Here is a 21493-nt window from a genome sequence, read left to right on the forward strand (position 1 = left end):
AATTAACATACAACATATCCTAATAGCACTCAATCAGCCCTACGCCAAGCGGCCATGACTCTCTCCAAAGTAGCGCTAGCCTCCTCCGTACGCTGCTCCAACTCCGGAATGCCCTCAAACTCGCAGTGCTGCCTATGCTGGGCGGTAATCGAGCTAAAATCTCCGAGAAAATGCTCGAACTCGGTAGTCAGCAGCGTCATCCACTGTAATACCATAAATAGACAAGTTATTTCAATATGTTAAAAATATAAAATATTCACTAAATTTGAAAATAAAAAATTACATAATCGTTGTTGGAGCGAGGAGGATATGCTCGTGGAAGCTCTATGTCAGGACGGACACGCGGATGCGAATGCCGTTCGTACCAATCCAAGTACGCTGGATGACATCCTCCAGCAATAACGTGGGCTGCCTCAAAGCCCATGAACGGCGGCTTGTACATGGTCGGAAAAGCAGTCCACATGTCAACCGCAATCGTCATACTCATCTCCATAGAGTACTTGATTGACTTCCAGGACCTAACAGCCCCTATTGTCCGAAACATTGGCACAGGTATAGTCTGCACATAACCCAGCTGTCGCAGAATCTTAAAAGGAATGTATGGCTCGACAATGTCCCGGTACGCTATCCAGCCATAATATGAAGTATGCTCAATGTTGGCAATAGGGTCGCCGCCAAAAGGGAGTCATGTGATATGTTAAAAGTCAAATTAACAAAATTAAAATATATCTATTGTAATAAAATCAAATTTAACTAATAAATTAACAAATTTACGTACCTCCTCAGCAGTCAATTGGTCCAAACGAGCTCGCAAGGCCCGAAGCCGGAGGCCTGAACACTCCGACGCAGTAGCGCTCCAACTGGAAGCTCGAGGTAGATGAGCCTCGATCAGCAGCTGCTCTCGCTGGGGTCGAAAGCATGTAAAGTACTCATAAATCCATGCTTGCAGCAGTGTCAGACACCCAATCAAACCCGAGCAATCTCCTCTCGATGAGATTCCAAGCTGCCGATATAGATAAGCTAGTGCAGCTGAGCCCCAGGAAAATATACTCGCATCTGTGACTCCATCCCGCACCTCCCAAATGGTTGCAGGTCTAATCCGATGGCCACTCTTGTCAACGAATAAAGTGCAACCTAACGTCAACCAGATCCAGGCTATCGCCTCCACCTCTGCAATACGGCCCTGCCTACATAAACCGATGATCGACTCAATCAACACACCTCCCTGGGAAAAATGCTTGGTCGTCTTAATCACCAGATCCTCTGGGAGAATACCTAAAATCTGTATGCAGTAAGCCTACAGCTGAGCCTTATTCGGCTGACCTGAAACCATAATTTTGCAATTTAAATTAATATCACGCAATAGGTACATTAAATTTCTAGAAACAATTGGGCAGCACTTCCCCTAAAAATGAGCATCACCCATTTTTCAGGGACGTCCTGTAAGGAAATTACAATTCACAAACCAAAACGCAATCCACATTAAATAACTAATTGGCCTAACATTTTAATAAATAACAAAATAACCCAAAACAATCAAACTATCCTAAATAACAATAATTTTATCTAAAATAAAAAATGTGACCTAATTAAACAATTATTAAAGCTAATAAATAAAAAAATCAAATTAAATATTTTAATAATAAAAATTAATCTTAACGCAAAATAACAAAATATCTCACCTGAAGTCATAGCTCCACCAACTGAAATGGTAAGAATATGCCACACGTCATGTAATGTGATGGTCATCTCCCCGAATGGCAGGTGAAAAGAGTTTGTATCTGGGTGCCATCGCTCCACAAATGCTGAAAGGAGCGGGATATCCAGATGATCAAACATGATATACGGGAGATGTGATAACTCGGTCCTGTCTATCAAAACCTTGACCTCTTCTTAGGCCGTCTCATACCACTCTCTCAGCTTCCGAAGAGCTCCATGTCTAGTCTGACACTTCAGCACGCCTCTGTCCGCCCCATCCCATAGCCGACAAGCGACATGTCACAGAAAACTAGGGATAACAGTGTCGTCCTCAGGTCCACCAGGTAATGGACCAGTAACGGTCCACACATTAACCTCTTCGGGTCGTTTGTTCGATCCTGAATATAATTAAATTATATTTAAATTTTTTAACAATATTATTAAAATAATAAAAATCGTTTAATTATATTTACCTGATGACGAGTCGCCAACGAACCGACCACCTGGACCCTTCTTCCGTCGAGAAATATAAATTTTTTCACTTGGCTGGTCCTCTGAGCTAGTAAAATCACCAGGCTCTCTAAGATCATCTGTTATCAAATCATCAATAGACATGCGTCTGTTATCGGGAGAAGTATGCGTCGGTTTGTTCTGTCGTCGAGTTGAGGCAGAAATTTTACGCGAAATAACGTGACGCGCTCCCGACCCTCCTAATTCTGGGGCTAAAAAGGACGTCCCTCTACGATTATTAAAATTTAAATATAAATTACAAAAATAATATTCAATATATATTAAATAGAATAAATTCTTAAAATTAATTGATACATAATTTATATATGATGTTCTTTTAAAATATAATAGATGACAACTACATCTTTTGATTGTTTTTTAATATTTTCGAATAGACATATTTTAGATATATAATTCGTGATATATATTTGTTGTAATATATATGACATAATAGATACATTAGCGATACGTAATTTATACATTTTTAATCATGGTACACATACTATTTTGATATAAGATACATTACAAATACAATTTAGATACATATCATATATTTTTAATGCGTTAGAGATAAATTTTTTAACATATATTAAAAAAAGTCATACATTACGAGACGTGTTTGAAATTTTTTTATAGACACCATTGATATATATTTATATATAATAAATATATTTTATATAATAGATACGTCATGGATACATAATGTATATTTTTATAGAACATTTATGGTTATTAAATATATATTTATTAATTTTTAATTTTTTTATATATACATGATGGATACTGAATCCTATCTTAACTACAATAAAGCCGAGTTGCAGCAGATCCACTTTCAGACGATACAACACTCCTAACCAAAGGACCGAAACATACATAGCAGGTGGCCGAATCTATAGAATCTGCCACGACTTATTCGACATGAATAAGGCCGAATCCCCGAGGACCCGGACAGAGCGCGTCGACCTTGGGATTTCCGTGAATTACCAAATCTACTAAATATTCACAAGTATCTTACCTATTTGGATACAAACTCCAACTTAGGAAGATAAGCTCTAACTTAGGAAGACGAGACTATTTAGGAAGACGTTCCTAAATAGGACTCATGTCTGAATAAGGTAGATTACTCCTAATCATGGTCAAATCCTACAAAGTAGGATTCACTTTCCTACTACAACTCTACTAGGTATGCAATCATCTACTATAAAAGGAGCATGAGGAATGCCTAAACACACAACTACATTCATATACTCAAAACGCTGGTCATAGCTCAATACTGACTTTAACAGCGGAGAGTTAATCGGACAACCACCGTCCGGTTAGCTTCTACCCTGTTTTGCAGGTCTCATTCACCGGATCAGAAGGCAGACTCCATCAATTGGCGCCTTCTGTGGGAAAAGCTTAACCAAACTTCAAATCAAAGGAGTTTTTCTGAACTCAAAAACAAATACTATTGTAGAAGATGACTTCCGACAGAATGAACTTGAAAGACAAATCAAGAAACACATCGCAATACAGAAAAAGAAAAACACCAGAATTCTTGATTCTGCCTCCGGTGACTTTCGACAGAGAGGATTTTGGAAGAATCACGGAGGAGCACAATGAGACCCTAGTGGTAGCCATGATCATCAAAAATTGGAATGTGGAAAGTATCCTGGTTGACGAAGGAAGTGCTATTAACCTAATAACAAGGAAAGCTTACGAAAGCCTGGGAAGGGATCTCGCAGAATGCTACTCCCGTGACAGGATTTGGTGGATCTCCCATCAAACCCATGGAAACCATTGTACTTGATGGCAAGCTAGGAAGAACGAGGAAAAGTAAAGAATTGCCCATGCGGTTTAGTGTCGTGGAAATCGACCTTCCATACAACACAATATTGGGTAGACCATTCCTCCACGATTCGACAGCTATAACAAGCGTGAAAGCACTAACAATGAAGATACCGACGAAGCAAGGAATCATTATAGTACAAGAAAACCGAACCACTGCGAAAGAATGCTAGGACCAGGCGATAAAAGAATCTTTTGAAACATTACCTATTGAAGAAATCCTCAATCATGACATTGAAGAAAAAGAAACAGCCCCGGAAGGCGAGACGAAGAAGCTAGAACTTAATGCGGAGAAAAAGGTAAACCTGGGAGAGAGCATGAACCCCAAAACTGAAAAAGAAATTGCACCAATGCTAAAAAGGAACATCGGAACGTTCGCCGCCAAAGCTTCGGAGATCGTCGGAATAGACCCGCACGTCATTACCCACGACCTAAACGTAGCAGAAACAGCAAACCCAGTCAGACAGAAGAAAAGGATATTTTCTGAAGAAAAACAAAGGATAATAGATGAAGAAGTGGAAAAACTCGAGAAAGCTGGATTCATCAGAGAGGTGCACTATCCCGAATGGGTAGCCAACGTGGTGATCGTGAAGAAAGCTAATGGAAAAAACAGGATGTGCGTAGACTACACCGACTTAAACAAAGCATGCCCCAAGGATAGCTACCTGCTACCCGATATTGGCCAGCTCGTGAACTCCACCGCCGGACATGCAATTTATAGCTTAGCGGATGCTGCCCAAGGCTATCACCAAATACAGATGAAAGAACAAGATTAGGAGAAAACGTCATTCATCACTGAAGGAGGAACCTATTGCTACACGGCGATGCCCTTCGGGCTGAAAAATGCTGTAGCAACATACCAGAGGCTTATGAATTTTATGTTTAACAACGAAATCAAAAAGCGAGTCCAAGTATAGTGGACGACTTAATCCTCAAGAGCGAGAACGAGGAAAGCCACGCAAAAGACCTGGAGGAAACATTCAAAATCCTAAACAAATTTGGGATGAAGCTGAACCCGGATAAATGCACGTTCGGAGTACAAGGAAGAAAGTTCCTGGGATTCGTGATATCCCAGAGAGGAATAGAGGCGAATCCAGAAAAGATCAAGGCAATAATGGACATGAAGGCACCTCGAAATATAAATGAGGTTTAAAAGCTCAATGGGAGAATCACCGCACTCGGAAGATTCATGTCCTGCTCGGCCAAAAGATGTTTGTCGTTCTTCAAGACCCTAAAAGGGAGACAAAAATTCGAATGGAACAAAGATTGCGAGGAAGCATTCGAGGAACTGAAAAAATTCCTGACCACCCCACCATTGCTTAGTCGACCGTTAAAGGGGGAAACACTCTACTTATACATCTGCGCAAGGAAAGAAACCATAGGGACAATGCTAGTAAGGAAGGAAGATGGCAAGCTGAAACCAATTTACTATATCAGCCGAGTCTTGAAAGAAGCGGAAACGAGGTACCCGGAGATTGAAAAAATGGCGTTCGCAGTAGTAACTACGGCTAAAAAATTGAAATACTACTTCCAGAGCCACAATGTGGTAGTAAGAACAAATCAGCCTCTGCGAAAGGCGATTCAGAGATCTGAGACGTCTGGGAGACTCGTCTAGTGGTCCATCCAACTTAGCAAACATGATATTCGATACGAACCCCGTCCAACATTCAAAGCGCAAGACTTGGCGGATTCCGTACCCGAGATAACTCCTGGCAAACCAGAAGAATCTGTACCGGAATTACTATGAGAACTTCACGTAGATGGAGCTTCAAATAAAAAAGGAGCAGGAGCGGGAGCCATTCTCAAAGGATCCGGAAAGGTGAAAATCGAATATGGAGTAAATATCCAATTCGCCGCTAACAACAATGCCGCGGAATACGAAGCCCTGATCGCAGGACTCGGCTTAGCTGTGGAAATAAAAACATATATTCTGAAGATCTACAGCGACTCTCAGCTAGTAGTAAATAAAGTCAAGGGAGAATATCAGGCTAATGAAACAGGAATGATTGAATATTTGGAGAAAGTCACAAAACCACTCCGGCGACTGGAAGCATAGGGAGGACAGTGGGAAATTTTACAAATCCCACAAGAGGAAAATACCGATGCTAACGCCATCGCCAAGTCAGTATCCGAGCTAGGAGATCTGTTCACGAAAATGCAACTGAAGGAAACTCTTGAATCGCCAAGCATCAAAGAAGAAGAAATAATGACTATCGACGAAGCCGACTCCTGGATGACCCCGTTAATCAAATAATTAGACCAAGGAGAATTACCAAAAGACAACGTTGAAGCCATCCAAACCATCCACAAATCTGCCAACTACTCGTACCACAACGAAGTTCTCTACCGAACCTCCCTAACTCATCTTTAGTCGAGATGTGTCTCGCACGAAAGCGGAAGCCTAATCCTGAAAGAAATCAATGGAGGAATATGCGGGGCACACGAAAGAGTGGTCACTATCGCAAGAAAAACAATGCTTCAAGGCTACTACTTGCCAACCATGAAAGAGGATGCGAAAGCACTAGTGAAAAAATGTGATAAATGCCAAAGGCACGACAACGTCAGTCACAAGCCGGCGGTACCACAAGGATCTCTAGAGAGTCCTTGGCCATTCGCCACATGGGGAATCGATATAGTAGGGCCAATCGAAACAGGAAGAAACCAAATGAAATTTCTGATCATAACAGTCGAACACTTCACAAAGTGGGTCAAAGTAGTGCCAGTCTCAACAATAACCGCGGCTAGAGTGGAAGCACTACTAGAATTCAGCCAATTAGCGACGGAATTTTCCGTCGCTAATTGGCTCAAATCCGTCCCTAATATTGATTAGCGACGGATTGCCAACGGATTCAATCCGTCGGCACAATTTGGGTCGCTAATTATTTAGGGACCCAAAAAATGGGGCCGTCACCAATTTACTGACAGAAGAGCCGTCGGTAAATTGGCCACGGTCAGTCGGTATTTTGGTCGGTCAAGCCGACCAAATACCGACAGATTAGCGACAGAAATATCCGTCCCTAATTAGCGACGGATATTTCCGTCGGTAAAGTAGTCGCTAAGCTGGGCTATTTAGCGACGGAAATTCCGCCGCTAAATAACCAGTTTGGTCGTTTTTTTGAGCTATTTAGCGACGGCATTTCCATCGCTAAATAGCTCATATGTGGTCGCTAATTATTCAATATTTCGGCAGAAATTTTTTGTTTTTCGGCATTTTTCGATTTTTCCCTGTTTTTTAATAGATCAGTTAAATCATTAGTCAAATACACGATAGACGACAAATAAACATAAACCAAAACACAAATATCTGAAAACGTTATATATATATATATATATATATATATATATATATATATATATATATATATATATATATATATATAAACGGTAAAAAGTATACAACTCGCTAAATACTAAATAAGTCAAAATATACAAACTGTATTACAAAATCCAAGTCCAAATATTATACTACCCCAAACTAGTAGTGCCATCAGTAGATGGAGGTGGAGGTGGGGGGAACTGCGGGCGTAACTCTGGTGGGAGTGTATTCATCAGCCGCGCAAGCTCAGTACGGATCCGCTCGTCGAAACCCGCCTCCACAGTACGAATCCGCTGCTCGACCCGCTCTTCAAAACCCGCCTCCACAATACATATCTGCTGCTCGAGCTGCTCCTCAACCTCTCTAGCAATGCGCTGCTCGATCTCCTCACTAACGACTGCCTGCTGCTGTGTCTGGGATGATCCGCTGCGGCGCAATCGGCTGCTCTGGCCGATGTAGGATGCTGAAGCCGATCCAATACTGTAGACTTGCTGCTTCTTGATTGCCTCGAGAGACAAATACAGCTCATTCTCGTCGATCGGCTCTGGAGTCGACAAACTCCCTTCCCTAGTCGCCTGAGACTGGGTCGCTTCAGTAAGCTCTGCCTGAAAACGGTCTGAGATTGAAAAATAAATTCAGAGTTTAGTGAAACATTATAAAAAAGACTTAACAAATATTAGTTTAAACCTACATTTCTAACAAAATTCGACAGCATTTTATCTACAATTTGATCATCACCCATTTTTCAGGGACATCCTGCAAAAACTACATACAACTCTGTTCAACTATACGTAATAGCAATCACAACACCAACAACAAACACGTCAACATCCTATAAACAACGTATATATAAAGTTATATCTATATCATATTAAACAGTCACATAAGGTTAAAATAAACTTACATTTTTATCCTTTGATCTTTTGTTAACGAAGACAGTCCGGTCAGCTTTGTTCAGGTGCAACCGTACATGCAACTCAGCCAAAGTGGGCTCTCGACCGAGCTCCTCAGTCTATCATATGAAATGAAAAAATTAATTAGTAGATAAACAAAATATATAACACAATTATTAATATTAAAAACATACCATAACTATCTTATGCCTCGTAGCCGATCGCGATCCTGCGGTATGTCGAACCGGTCCGGTGCCAGCTCCGGACGGCTCGCTCATCCGATTAGCTCGCGCTATATCGGACTTCTTCTTAGCCTCAGCAGTATCCCAGTCTCGCTTCCATGACGCCCAAGTATCAGCGCTAACACTACCCTCTTTTTTATCTGGCTTCATGTTGTGGAGAGTATTTTTGTACCGATATGCCGCATGTCGGTAGAAGACCCCTCTAATCAGGTCCTCAGGGTAGGTCGTGTCCCAGCAAAAACCCTTCTGCAAACCATTAATTAATAAAAATAATTAGAAATAAAAAAGAAAGTAAAATATAAATTTAAAATATTAATTGAAAAACCTTGAACTCCTCGAAGTAGAAGCCCTTATGCTCTGCTGTCAGCTTCTTCCACGAGGAACCCTCAGTAAACCAGCTAGATCGGAAAATGGGCAAGATCGCCCTAGATGCTGTCTCGTTGTCGTTCCTGCTATCCAGTAACCTTTCTCTGTATATTATAAAAACAATTAGTTTTCACATTTTTAAAATAAAATTATTTTAAAAAAAAGTTAATCAATCATACCTTGCAGCATCAGGTGTAACTTTAACCCTCCCAGTCTCGTCCGTCACTGGCGGCTCGTCCTGTGGCTGCGGCTGTCTCGCCGCTCTCCGTGGTGCGGGTCTACCCGCTAGCACCTGCTGCTCAACCCCAGGATCCAAGCCCTCAGGGGGATCTTGCTCTGGGTCGCCACGGCCGCGTCCACGTCCGCGTCCCTGACCTGTATCCCTACCCGGCCTCGGCTGGCAGAAGAACCACCTGAACCTCTCATATCTGCAAAAACGATTACAAAACAATATTCGACAAGAAAAACATAAACACATCTATTATAAAAAGGCTTAATTCCTTAAAAAAACCCCACCTTGTATTTTTTTTCGTTTATACTCTGACCTTGTAAAAACACCATTTATACCCAATTTTGAGTTTTTATGTTTCATCTCTACCCAAAAGCATTAAATTGTACTTTTTCATTTGAAAAATAGTTTAAAACAATCCTTCATTTTTAACTTATATACTAATTAGATATTAATGTTATTAATAGTATAAAAATACCATCTTCTTCAAAAAAAATTCAAAATAATAATAATTTTTTTTAATTTTTTTAAAAAATATTTCCGAATATTTTATATTTTTTTTATTTTTTTTAATTTTATAAAAAAATATTTCCAACAAAAAAATTAAAAAAAATAATAATTTTTTTTATTTTATAAAATTAAAAAAATTAATTAATTATTTGGATGTATTTAATTATTTTTTAAGTTTAAGGATTTATTTGTATATTTTAAAATAGAAAAAAGTATGTTTTAAACTCTTTTCCAAATGAAAAGAGTACAATTTAATGCTTTTGGGTAGGGATGAAACATAAAAACCCAAAATTGGGTACAAATGGTGTTTTTACAAGGTCAGGGTATAAACGAAGAAAAAATGCAAGGTGGGGGGTTTTTAAGGAATTAAGCCTTATAAAAACCATAATACTTAATTTATTAACAAAATAAAGTTACTACATCAACAAACGTAAATAAAAGTCAAAATCCTACAGAAATTACACTCAAACGAATCATGCAATTTCTGTATTATCTGTCGCTTCAATTTCATCATCGTCTGATGAATATGGTGGATAATCATCTTCCGTCTCTACTACTGGAGGATTGTGTAATGCAGCCTCGTCTGCCTCGCCATTTGGATCAACTAAATTTATCGGTTCATCATTCGTTATGACGTCGAGCGGATGTTCTGCACTATCATCTTGGAAAGCTGGAACAGTTTTTTCATGCATGTCTAGCTTAGAGTGAGCTTTTATCTTGCATACTGCCCACCAATCTTTCTTGTCCTGCCTTTTGCTAGGATAAGGTAAGTAATGTACTTGATCGGACTGTTCAGCTAAAATAAAAGATTCGTATTTGTTGTACCTCTTTCTGTGATTAACATCCACTATGTTATACCGAGGATGGACTAACATACCGACCTTTTTTTGTAGGATCAAACCAATTACATTTAAACAAAACCGTCCTTTTTATTGGTAGAGCTGGATACTCGTTTTCCCGTCCTTAGTTCTTTAAAAACGAAGTCATATGTCGATTCGGCATACCTCACACAATAGTAGCAGATAATGGAAAGCAATTTCAAAAGATTCAAGAAATTTTGCGAAGACCTGATGATAAATCTAAAATTTTACATCAGTGGCGCACCCCCAGACAAATGGGATGACCTAGCGCAGAGGATAAAGAAACGATTGGCTCAATATAAAGAAAATTGAGTAGACGAACTCTACAGCGTCCTATGGGCATACAGGACGACCCCAAAAAAAGTAACGGGCGAGACACCCTTCAGGCTCGCCTATGGCACTAAAGCAGTAATACCTGTAGAGATCGGTATACCAAGTATTAGAGTAAACTACCTGGAAGAAGAGGCAAATGAATCAAAAATAAGGCTATGCCTTGACCTACTGGAGGAGAGGAGAAACCAAGCAGGAATTCGGGTTGCGGCTTACAAGAAACAAGCTGTCAAGTACCACAATAAGAGATTAAACTCAAGGGAATTTCAAGTGGGCGATCTCGTTCTACAAAACGCCGAAATTAGCAGAGGAAATGCTGGAGTAAAGAAAATGCAACCAAATTGGGAAGGACCCTACATAGTGGACGAAACTACTGGACAAGGCGCGTACAAGCTAAAAACAATGACTGGATACATGGTCCCAAAATATTGGAATGTAGAACATTTAAGAAAATACTACTAATAGACTAGCTCGTAGAATGTACAAATTTTTCATTATGAAATAAAAGAAGATTCGACGACAAAACATATACAAATTTAACAGACTCGTTTGAGTCCTGGTTAAAATAAAAGACTCGTTTGAGTCGAAAAACAAACATAGCAGATCCGTTCGGGTCCACAAATAAATTATATACATCTGAATCTTAATTGGGTTCGCGATTATGCACTCATGAAGTTTAAATTAATTTCGGAAAATAAAAAATAAGACAAGCACGAGTTTAGAGTAACTCGGAAAATAAATAAAAAGGGACAACGATAATTAAGAGTGAATTACAACGCAATTTATAATGGATCTGCCATGATCCAGTACAAAAATCAAGCAAAAGAAAAAAAGTTAAGCTATCTTCTTTAAAGCATCCTGCTTTTGCTTGTCCAGCTTCACCTTCACATCTTTAGCTAACGAGGCCGGGTCTAGCTGATTCACCCCAGAAAGGTCGATGACAGGGTTCTGCTCCCGCAACTTCGCCCCGATGGCCAACCGGTATTGAGTAATCACCTGGGAGTAAAAACCCCCAAACTCACCCAATCGGCGGCGAAGGTGCTATTCCTCCTTCTTCAGCCCATCCCGTTCCCTGGTGAGAGCTTCAGAAGAGGACTTTAGAGACTGGATCTCTTCGGACAAAGTCCTAACCCGAGTCTCTAAAGCCGCGATTTTTCTCTCCTTGGCGGCCTTGGAAGAGCGCAGCTGCTGAGTTAAACCCTCCGCTTCGCCGAGAGCTTGCTCCATCTTCAATTTCTCCGATTGCCAAGACTCGGAGTCCTTCTGAAGTTTCTTCAGCTGATCGACCGCATCCCGACGGCGTTTCTCTAGAACGGCGATTGATTGAACCACCTACAGGGAAAAAGAGTACGATAAGTACACGATAATCCTCATAACAAATAAAAAGATAAAACGGAATTTACTGAAAAGCCGCCAAGACAGGCGAACTCTGCGAGACCATCGCCATGATCCCGGTCTATGGACTCTATGTCCTCTTTAATCATAATATTCTCCATGCAAGCATGAAGAATGGAGGCATTTGACAGCCGCGACGGATTCTGAGCATCCGCCCATGCAGCAAAGCGAGGCGCTTCGCTAGGAGAAGTTTCCTTAGAAGCCTTCCTTTTCTTGAGCCGCTTGGAAGAAGGACCGGTCTGATCTTCGGAAGGCCTTTTCTTGCCAACAGATGGCACCCCCTCCTGAGGAGACTCAAAATCCTTCAGTTGAGGCGAAGCGGACTCGGGACCAACAGCTTGAACCTGATCGGCAGCGGGTGAAGTGTCTTTCGAGCTCGGGCTCGGGATAGCAGTAGGGGTGGGGACGACTCCACTAGTGAATTCGCCCATATCTACAGTCATATCGACACTAAAGTTATCAAGTAGATGATCAAGAAAAGTCGACATCCTACAAAACGACAGAGAATAGCAAAGGTTGGAAAAATACCTTCTAAAGAAAGATCTGCCAAAAGTAAATCATGACGACGCAAATATCGCTCTAAAAGAACGATGTGTTTAGGTTTGTCGGTCCGACAATCCGACAAAAGTGCCATGGCGAAATTCCTGTCTTTGTCAGATAAAGAAAGAATAGAAGAAAGTGAAACTTTACGTTGAGTAAAGGTTCGGGACAAAAAAGAAAAAGAAGTATGCTGGACCAAGAAAAACTTCGGAGTCCAACCCTTCAAAGACGAAGTAAGAGTAAAAAGAGATCGATTCGGTCGACCACCAGCAAAAATAAACTCCCCGTCCTTTCGGCGGAAGGAAACATAAAAATAATTAAATAAACCAAGAGAAGGCTCTTGGCTGCGAGACCTACATGACTCAATAAAGGAGCAAATAATGTGAATCGCATTTGGATGAAGCTGACCAAGAGGAACGTTTAAATTATGACAAATATCTACAATTAAAGACTCAAGAGGAAAACGAAAACCCACTGCGAACTATTCATGAAAAACAACAATTTTGTAGGCGAGTCTGTGCTATGATTCGTCCGATACGTTTTTCCGAGCCTTACAATAGTGCATGACTCGGGAAAATCAAATTCTTCAGCAAAATCTGTTATTTGCTGAACAAATAGAGAACTTCGGGTATGGTCTAAGTCATCACGAGCACCCTGAATCCCTTCTATTACTTCTCACATATTAAAATTAAAATGGGGGGAAACAAGGAAGAACGATGAAATTTCGATTTTAAAAGATCAAAAGAGGAGAAAAAAGATGAAATGGGAAGAACACGAAGAACAAACAACACACTAAACCTAGATACTAAAAAATAGAAGATCAAAGAAGCAAAAGCACAATACCTAGAAATCAAATAGGCTGGATCAAAGGAAAGATATGGAGGAACCTGGAAACGAGGAATTTTGAAGATGACTAGCGCAACAAAGAGAGCAAATTGCTTAAAGAAATTTGGAAACTTTTGCAGAAAAATGGAAGTGAAAGAAGAAAAGTGACAAATGAACATTTATATACCCAGAAGAAGGGATTAGGAAGTTGAAGAGACGAAACCCTAAGGGTCGCGTCGAATGAATGACAGATGTCATAAAAGCAAGACACTTGTCTCTCATCCGGAAATCACAGTTCGCCGATGAATGCCACATGGCAGAAAGAAGAAAAAATAGAAATCTTGCTGAAGAAGTAAAACGACTCAGCTCCAAAAGAGTTTAAATTCACTAAGGTATAAATACCAAGACTTCATCTCACTTGTGGGGAGGCTAATAATGGATACCGAATCCTATCTTAACTACAATAGAGCCGAGTTGCAGCAGATCACTCTTAGACGATACCGAACTCCTAACCAAAGGACCAAAACATACGTAGCAGGTGGTCGAATCCATAGGATCCGCCACGACTTATCCGACACGAATAAGGCCGAATCCCGAGGACCCGGACAGAGCGCGTCGACCTTGTGATTCGGGCGAATTACCAGATCTACTGAATATTCTCAATTATCTTACCTATTTGGATACAAACTCCAACTTAGGAAGACGAGACTATTTAGGAAGACGTTCCTAAATAGGACTCATGTCTGAATAAGGTAGATCACTCCTAATCAGAGTCAAAGCCTACAAAGTAGGATTCACTTTCCTACTACAACTCTACTAAGTATGCAATCATCTACTATAAAAGGAGCATGAGGTATGCCGAAACACACAACTACATTCATATACTCAAAACGCTGCTCAAATCTCAATACTGACTTTAGCATCAGAGAGTTAATCGGACAACCACCGTCCGGTTAGCTTCTACCCTATTTTGCAGGTTTCATTCACCGGATCAGAAGGATGACTCCATCAATACACATCAGATACACAATACATATATTTTTTTATATAAAAAATAAAATAATATAATTTATTTATTTATGATTAAAATTAATTATAACTAAATTAATTAGATATTTAGTTTAAATAATTTTATAAAATTAAGTTTGATAAAATAATAATTATTTTATTTATCAATTATTATTATATTTTATTGGTTAATTGATGTAATTGTTTTTTTAATAATTATTGATAAAATAAACAAATAAATAAATTAGTGATTTTTTTAAATAAAAAGAAGACAGTTATAGCTTATATGGGTGGGAACTGAGATGACGCGCGCGAACATGCGTCAGGTGATTGTTCTCTCTTTTTATTTTCTTACTGCCATTAGTTTATTGATTAGGGTAAAAAATATAAATTTTTACCGCTTTTTGATATGAATGTAATATTGAGAGTTAGTTTGTATTTTAGTAAAGTACAGGCTCTTTTAGAAAATATTTGTTCTTTTCACAAAAATAAATTAATTTTTAGTGGAGCCTTTTATAGAGAATTAGGTATGCGTTTAAATTGTAGTATAATCTGTGCCATGGTGATGTAGTCCTTGTTTTGTATAACAACGACTCTAATTAGAGTACCATTCAAACTTCACCAACAACGTTTTATGCAGCCGGTGACAGTAACCTGGAATTTTAAGAAACAAACATTGTCCCTCATTTTTTATATGAGGTTCATATAAAACCAAACATAAATTTTTTAGCTAAAAAAATTACTTAATGTTATAAATTTAAAATATCTAAATGATAACGTATAAACATCTCTATTAACTTTAGCTTTAACTTTCGTAGTTTATTGGTTTTCATTATTTTTTTTAATTTAAACTTTTATCATAGAGGTATATTATAAATCTAAATTTTCTAGTATGCGAAACTTTCAATCTAGGTATTTAAAGAAAACTATGTTTTAATTATATATGATGACATAACTGATGGAGTCTGCCTTCTAATTCGGTGAATGAGACCTATAAAACAGGGTAGAAGCTAATCGGACGGTGGTTGTCCGATTAATTCTCCGATGCTAAAGTCAGTATTGAGCTTTGAGAAGCATTTTGAGTATATGAATGTAGTTGTGTGTTTAGGCATACCTCATGCTCTTTTTATAGTAGATGATTGCATACCTAGTAGAATTGTAGTAGGAAAGTGAATCCTACTTTGTAGAGTTTGACCCTGATTAGGAGTAATCTACCTTATTCAGACATGAGTCCTATTTAGGAACGTATTCCTAAATAGTCTCGTCTTCCTAAGTTAGAGCTTATCTTCCTAAATTGGAGTTTATCTTCCTAAGTTGGAGTTTGTATCCAAATAGGTAAGACACTCGAGAATTTTCAGTAGATCTGGCAATTCGCCCGAATCCAAAGGTCGACGCACTTTGTCCGGGTCCTCGGGGATTCGGCCTTATTCTTGTCGGATAAGTCGGGGCGGATCCTATGAATTAGGCCATCTGCTTCATATGTTTTGGTCCTCCTGGCGGGTGTCCGGTATTGTCTGAGAGTGGGTCTCCTACGACTCGGCTCCATTGTAGTTAAGATAGGATTCGATATCCATCATTAGCCTCCTCGCAAGTGAGCTGAAGTCTTGGTATTTACGGGCGAGTCGATTCGCTTCTCCAGCAAGATTCCTATTTTTCTTCTCTCCTCCACGTGTCGCTTGTTGATTCTTTGTTGTAATTTAATGTTGGGACAAGTGTCTGTTCGTGTCTTGTTCCTCGTATTTAAACTGTTCATATTTATTCTTCCATTTTAACTTATCATTTTTGAAAGAATTCCTTTTTCCTCTGAAATCCTTCTCGTTTTCCCGCAATTTTCCTGTTTTTAATTCTTCATTCTTCAAGTTTGAGTTTCCAGGTACTGGTAATTGAATTTAGAGGTTTAGAATAACTCTTTTGCTTTTTTCATAATCTGTATTTTCTGATTTCTTGTTGTTTTACGTATTCTGGGTAAACTTCCTTTAGTGTTCTTGGTGTTCTTAATTATTTCCTCTATTTGATCTTGCTCTTTGTCAACTTTTGAATAATTCCTGTTTGTATTGTGTCACTTTGAAATGGCGGCCAGAAGGGCAAAAACCGAGTATGCTGCTATGGCCATTACTGATGCGTGTCTTCGTGAAGACGAAGTTCGAGATATTTATTTTAAGTATAATTTTCCATCTGAATATAGAGTCAAGTTGCCTGGTGCCAATAGACCTGCTTTTGGGTCTTCGGGTTCGTCTTGCAGGGCGATTGTTTTTGAAGAACAATTCGTCGTTGGTGTCCGGTTCCCGTTGGATCCTTTCTTGGTGGAGTTGTGAAGAGATTTGGGGATCGCCCTAGGTCAACTCTACCCTAGTACTATTAAAGTTAATTCTTGCTTTTGTAGAGGCATGTAGGCTTCAGGGTCAATCCCCTTCTCTAAACGTCTTTTATCATTTGTAGAGTTGAAAAAGTGTGATGGTTATTTCGTTTTCTTAATTGGTAGGAAGGGTCGATCTTTTATTTATTTTCTATGTTTAGATAATGATTGGCGGAGGCGTTTCTTCATAGTATATCATAATTTCATCTTTCTTCATTTTTCAAATGGTTTCTCCATATATCGGGTTCAGAATTATCCATCTCCTTTGAGCTTGTCCGAATCGATTCTTGCTTTTGATTTGCCATTTCATAGTATTTTCCAGCGTCCAATTTTAGATGTTTTAATTAATGAACAAAGGATCACTTTAGCCCCTGAACTTGGCACAAAGTATCAAAAACGTCCAAATTGTGAAAACCGGATCACTTTTACCCTGAACTTGGCAAAACCGGTTTAAAATCCCCCTCGGTGCTGACGTGGCACTTAATTGGAGAGTGAGTTTAATAAAAATCATAATTAATTCTAATAAATCACACTTAAATACTAAACAATCTAATTAAAGTTTAATTAAAATAAATAAAATTAGGGATCTTTTTGAATCTTTTCCCTAAAAATAAAATTTTCAAATTTTTTTTACTTCAACAGATTGGCCGGAAAATTTTTCGGCCAATCTGTTGAAGAAGAACAGACCCACCGGCCGGCGGGTCTGTTCTTGACCCGCCGCCGGGGGGTCTGTTGTTAACAGACCCTCCGGTGGATCTGTTAACAACAGACCCACTGGAGGGTCTGTAAACAACAGACCCGACATCAAGTCTGTTTTGAACGAACCACCGCACACGGTGGGTCAATGACGAGGAGTAGATCTGCTCCTTGTTCCTCAGCCTGAGGAGAAAATCGCTCCTCAGGCGAGGAGCAGGCGAGGAGGACCTCCTTTAGGAAGAGGAGGAGCTGCTCCTCTTCTCAGGCGAGGAGGAGCTGCTCCTCCTCGCCGGAGGTAATTTTAAAAAAAAAATAATTTTTTTGTAAAAATTACGAACTGGTCCTCTATATTTTTAATTAACATTAATTTGATATATAATGTTATAAAATAACAAGGATTTATTTGTTTTTTTTTATTTTGGTATTAATCTAAAATGAGTTAAAAAAGTTAGGATCATTTTAAGCCTTTTACCTTTAAAACCCCACCTAGGGCTGGAGAGTGTTTCTCACTCTCTTAGGTGAGAGTGGAGAGGGTGGTTTTTGTACCAATTTTGACAAGTTCGGGGTAAAAGTGATCTCGTTTTTCTAATTTGGACGTTTTTTATACTTTGTGCCAAGTTCAGGGGCTAAAATGATCCTTTGTTCTTTAGTTAATAGTCACATTCGGTGCCGATGGCTTCCCTTGGATGATCCTTCGCTTGGCTTGGCAGATCTTCATTATACATTTCTTGAAGGTATTTATTTCTAACTTTGTTATTTTTCTTTTCTTTTGTAAGATGTCTTCTTCATCTGATGATCTGCTTTCTGGTTTTAAAGTAGATTTAGACGTTCCAATTGGCGGTCACGAAGTAGATGTTGCTGGCGAGCCAATTCCTGAAGGTGAAGTATATGTACTGATCAATTTTACTAGCCGGTGACGGAATAATTGTCGTGGCAGAGGATAATGCGATTGAAGAATCCGCGAACGATGAGATTGCTGTTCCTATTCCCCCTAGCTCCAGTGAATCTTTCAGAAGAGGTAGATGTAGTAGATTTGGACAAGGCCATTGTCCTGGACTCAGAGGAAGTTTCCCCGAGTCAAGGTCCTATAGATTCGCCATCTCGGAAGAGACGTCGGGTTGATGAGGAGTCTTCTTTAAAGGAAAGTCTTCGTGGTAGTTCGTTATCTGCTCCGAAGTTGGCGGAATGGGTTGAGGGTCATGACTCGGCCAGTCTGCTTACAAAATATTAAAGATAGTTGTAACACCATCGGGTAAGACAAAGTTTTTACTAGCGACTGGTTATTTTTCTTCTTCTATTCCCCTTTCTTCTCTGATTTCCTTTCTTGGAGATCTACAACAGACTCGTCGTAGCATTTTTTGGCGATGTTCTGGTCTCCTCTCAGCGTTACCACTCCCTTCTCGGTTGGTATTTTCATTGCCAGAACTCTTATGCTGGTTACTATAGCTGAATCGTGGAGGAAGGGTCTCCCTAGGATGACATTGTATGTCAATTCCATGTCTACTATGTTGAACAGGGACATGACCTTCTTGTTGATTCCCCTTTCCGGGCCGATTATGACTTCCAAAGTGACAACGCCTAGTGGGTTGATTGAGGGGCCTCCGAGTCCTGATAGCGGGATCGGTACTCCGCGCAACCTTGATGCGGTTCTTCTAAGCATTTTATATGCAACATTCGTCATCAGATTTACAGCACTTCCCTCATCAATAAGGATTCGCTCCATGTTCCAGTTTTCGATGATGGTTGTTACCATCAAGGCATCATTATGGGGTGCTTTTACATGCTCATAATCCTCAACATCAAAGATCACTGGTGGCATGTGGGTTTCTCTGATGTCCATCACCTCTCTTCTTTGTTTTTTTTTCTGATGGTCGAACTGTTGTGCCCTCCTCCATTGATCATGTGTATGGTTCCCAGAATTTTGGACGGCCTCTCTTCTTCTTTTTCCTTTCTTTTGTCGTCTCTGCTCCTCTTCTCCTCTTTATCACTGCTTTTCGTTTTGTGAGCTACGAACTTCCTTAGCTCGCCTCCATCTATCATTCTCTCAATTTTAACTTTTAGGTCTCGGCACCCATCTGTCTCGTGCCCGTAATTGTAATACCCCAAATATTTTTATCATGCCACGTGTCGTGAATTCCGACAAATTAAATCAAGATGGATTTAATTTAAAATATCGGGAGTTCGGAATAATTTATATTAGGCTATTTAACGGGATTGAAGAAAATTGCTGAGGAAATTCATATAAAATAAATTACAAATCCTGAGTTGATAATTATTTCGCCAAGGTCCGCGAAATGTTAAAGTACCTGTGGTAAAAGTTTCGGGTCAATCGGAGACCTTTTTAAATTTGGACGCGGATGGTTTTGGGCTAAATTGAAACTTTTGAAAAGTTCAAGGACCAAAATGTAAATTAGGCAATTAAACTTCGAGAATAGCAATTAAAATATTATTGACGGAAAATAATAATTTTGGTTTAGTATTATTTATTTGGATATAAATAATACGTAAATAATTGAGTTAAAGTGAATAATTAACCGTTTGGTTAAATTAGAAAGTTTAAAAGAGAATTGGTTTAAGTTAAAGAAATGAAGGACTAAAGTAGCTAATTAGCCAAGATAAATAAGTATATTTCCTTATGAATAAGGAGAAAGAAGATGATCAGAAGGTTACAGAAAGGGTTTCGACGATCGATTTCGATCCGTCGCGGTTTCGCCGTTTCTCGTCCAAATCGAGCGTTCTTTATATCAATTTGCTCAGAATTCAATTTTCTACCTATTATAAGCATCAAATCGAGGTAAGATTGACGTTTTGGTTTAGGGTTTAGAGCGGTTTTATCGTTTTAAGCTTAAATCTTGTGTTTTTTTATGTTTTCGAGCGTTGCGGGATTAATTAGGAGACGTTACCACGTCGGAATGGCCTGGGGAATGAACCCCGGGGCTGTACGATCGTGCAGCACAGCAACTGCACGATCGTGCAGCGTACTGCACCTGCACGAACGTGCAATACACTGCTGCACGAACGTGTAGTCCTTTGATAGTGGGGATCGTCGATTCGGCCTTTCAGGGCCCTAGCGCGACGCGGAAACTTGATTTTAGACAATTTCAAGTCGCGTAATCAATCGTGATTCGATTGAATTTCGAAATGTAAACCAGGACGTTTAAAAATGAAATGTGATTAAGAGATATATTGGGAATAAGATCGTGTTAACCTAAGTTTATAACTTAGGGTCTTTATACTAAGCCTACGTTTATGGATTAAACGTATAGGTAACTCGACTAAGTAATTGAAGTATCGGCGAGCTACCAGGCCGACGAGCTGGAATAGCTATGTGATCAAATGACGTACGGAACTCGCATTCATGGGATCTTGATATTAATATAATTCGGAAAGCGGTCACTGTGAGTGGCAAATTTACTTTCGCGTATTATTATAAAAGTTATTTTCATACATTATGAGTATTATTATTAATACATCACATAGATATGAATTGTTCGTATAAGATGATATGTTGATGAATTTGATTATATGAATGCTGTTATATTCATTGTTTTGAATATGAGTAGCTAGTGTGAGATCTAAAGAAACCAATTACCTATTGAGTGTCAATAGGCTATGAGATCACTAGTGAGTCAGTCTAGTGTAATTAGACTGTTTGTGATGATATGAGAGTACGCATAATTACGAGAATTTGAATAAGTATGCGATACGAGAGTGAACTCGGTTAGAATAACCTGAGCTCCACGAGAGTGAACTCGGTTACAGTAACCTGAGCCCCGTATCTAGTGGGTTGGACCCACCAGTGAGTTGGACTCACACTTTGGAATTAAGAGATTGGTCGCGGCTGACGTGGTTGAGTGTAAACACTCGTGGTTCGGACCATTTGGATCAAGTT

General features: G+C 39.4%; 2 protein-coding genes across 2 annotated transcripts; both read right to left on the reverse strand.

Moving 5' to 3' along the window:
• Positions 1–29: 29 nt before the first annotated feature.
• LOC126681737 (protein MAIN-LIKE 1-like) lies at positions 30–1839 on the reverse strand. Its single transcript, XM_050377286.1, has 4 exons — positions 1683–1839; positions 775–1275; positions 284–624; positions 30–203 (listed from the first exon to the last, which is right to left on the reverse strand). Exons 1-4 carry the CDS (start codon positions 1837–1839, stop codon positions 30–32), a joined length of 1173 nt encoding a protein of 390 aa, XP_050233243.1.
• A 6293-nt stretch (positions 1840–8132) lies between these two features.
• Positions 8133–9330, reverse strand: LOC126681738 (uncharacterized). Its single transcript, XM_050377287.1, has 5 exons — positions 9032–9330; positions 8812–8956; positions 8559–8732; positions 8256–8363; positions 8133–8183 (listed from the first exon to the last, which is right to left on the reverse strand). Exons 1-5 carry the CDS (start codon positions 9328–9330, stop codon positions 8133–8135), a joined length of 777 nt encoding a protein of 258 aa, XP_050233244.1.
• Positions 9331–21493: the final 12163 nt, after the last annotated feature.

The sequence above is a fragment of the Mercurialis annua genome, linkage group LG5, assembly GCF_937616625.2.
Source record: "Mercurialis annua linkage group LG5, ddMerAnnu1.2, whole genome shotgun sequence".
NCBI classification, from domain to species: domain Eukaryota; kingdom Viridiplantae; phylum Streptophyta; class Magnoliopsida; order Malpighiales; family Euphorbiaceae; genus Mercurialis; species Mercurialis annua.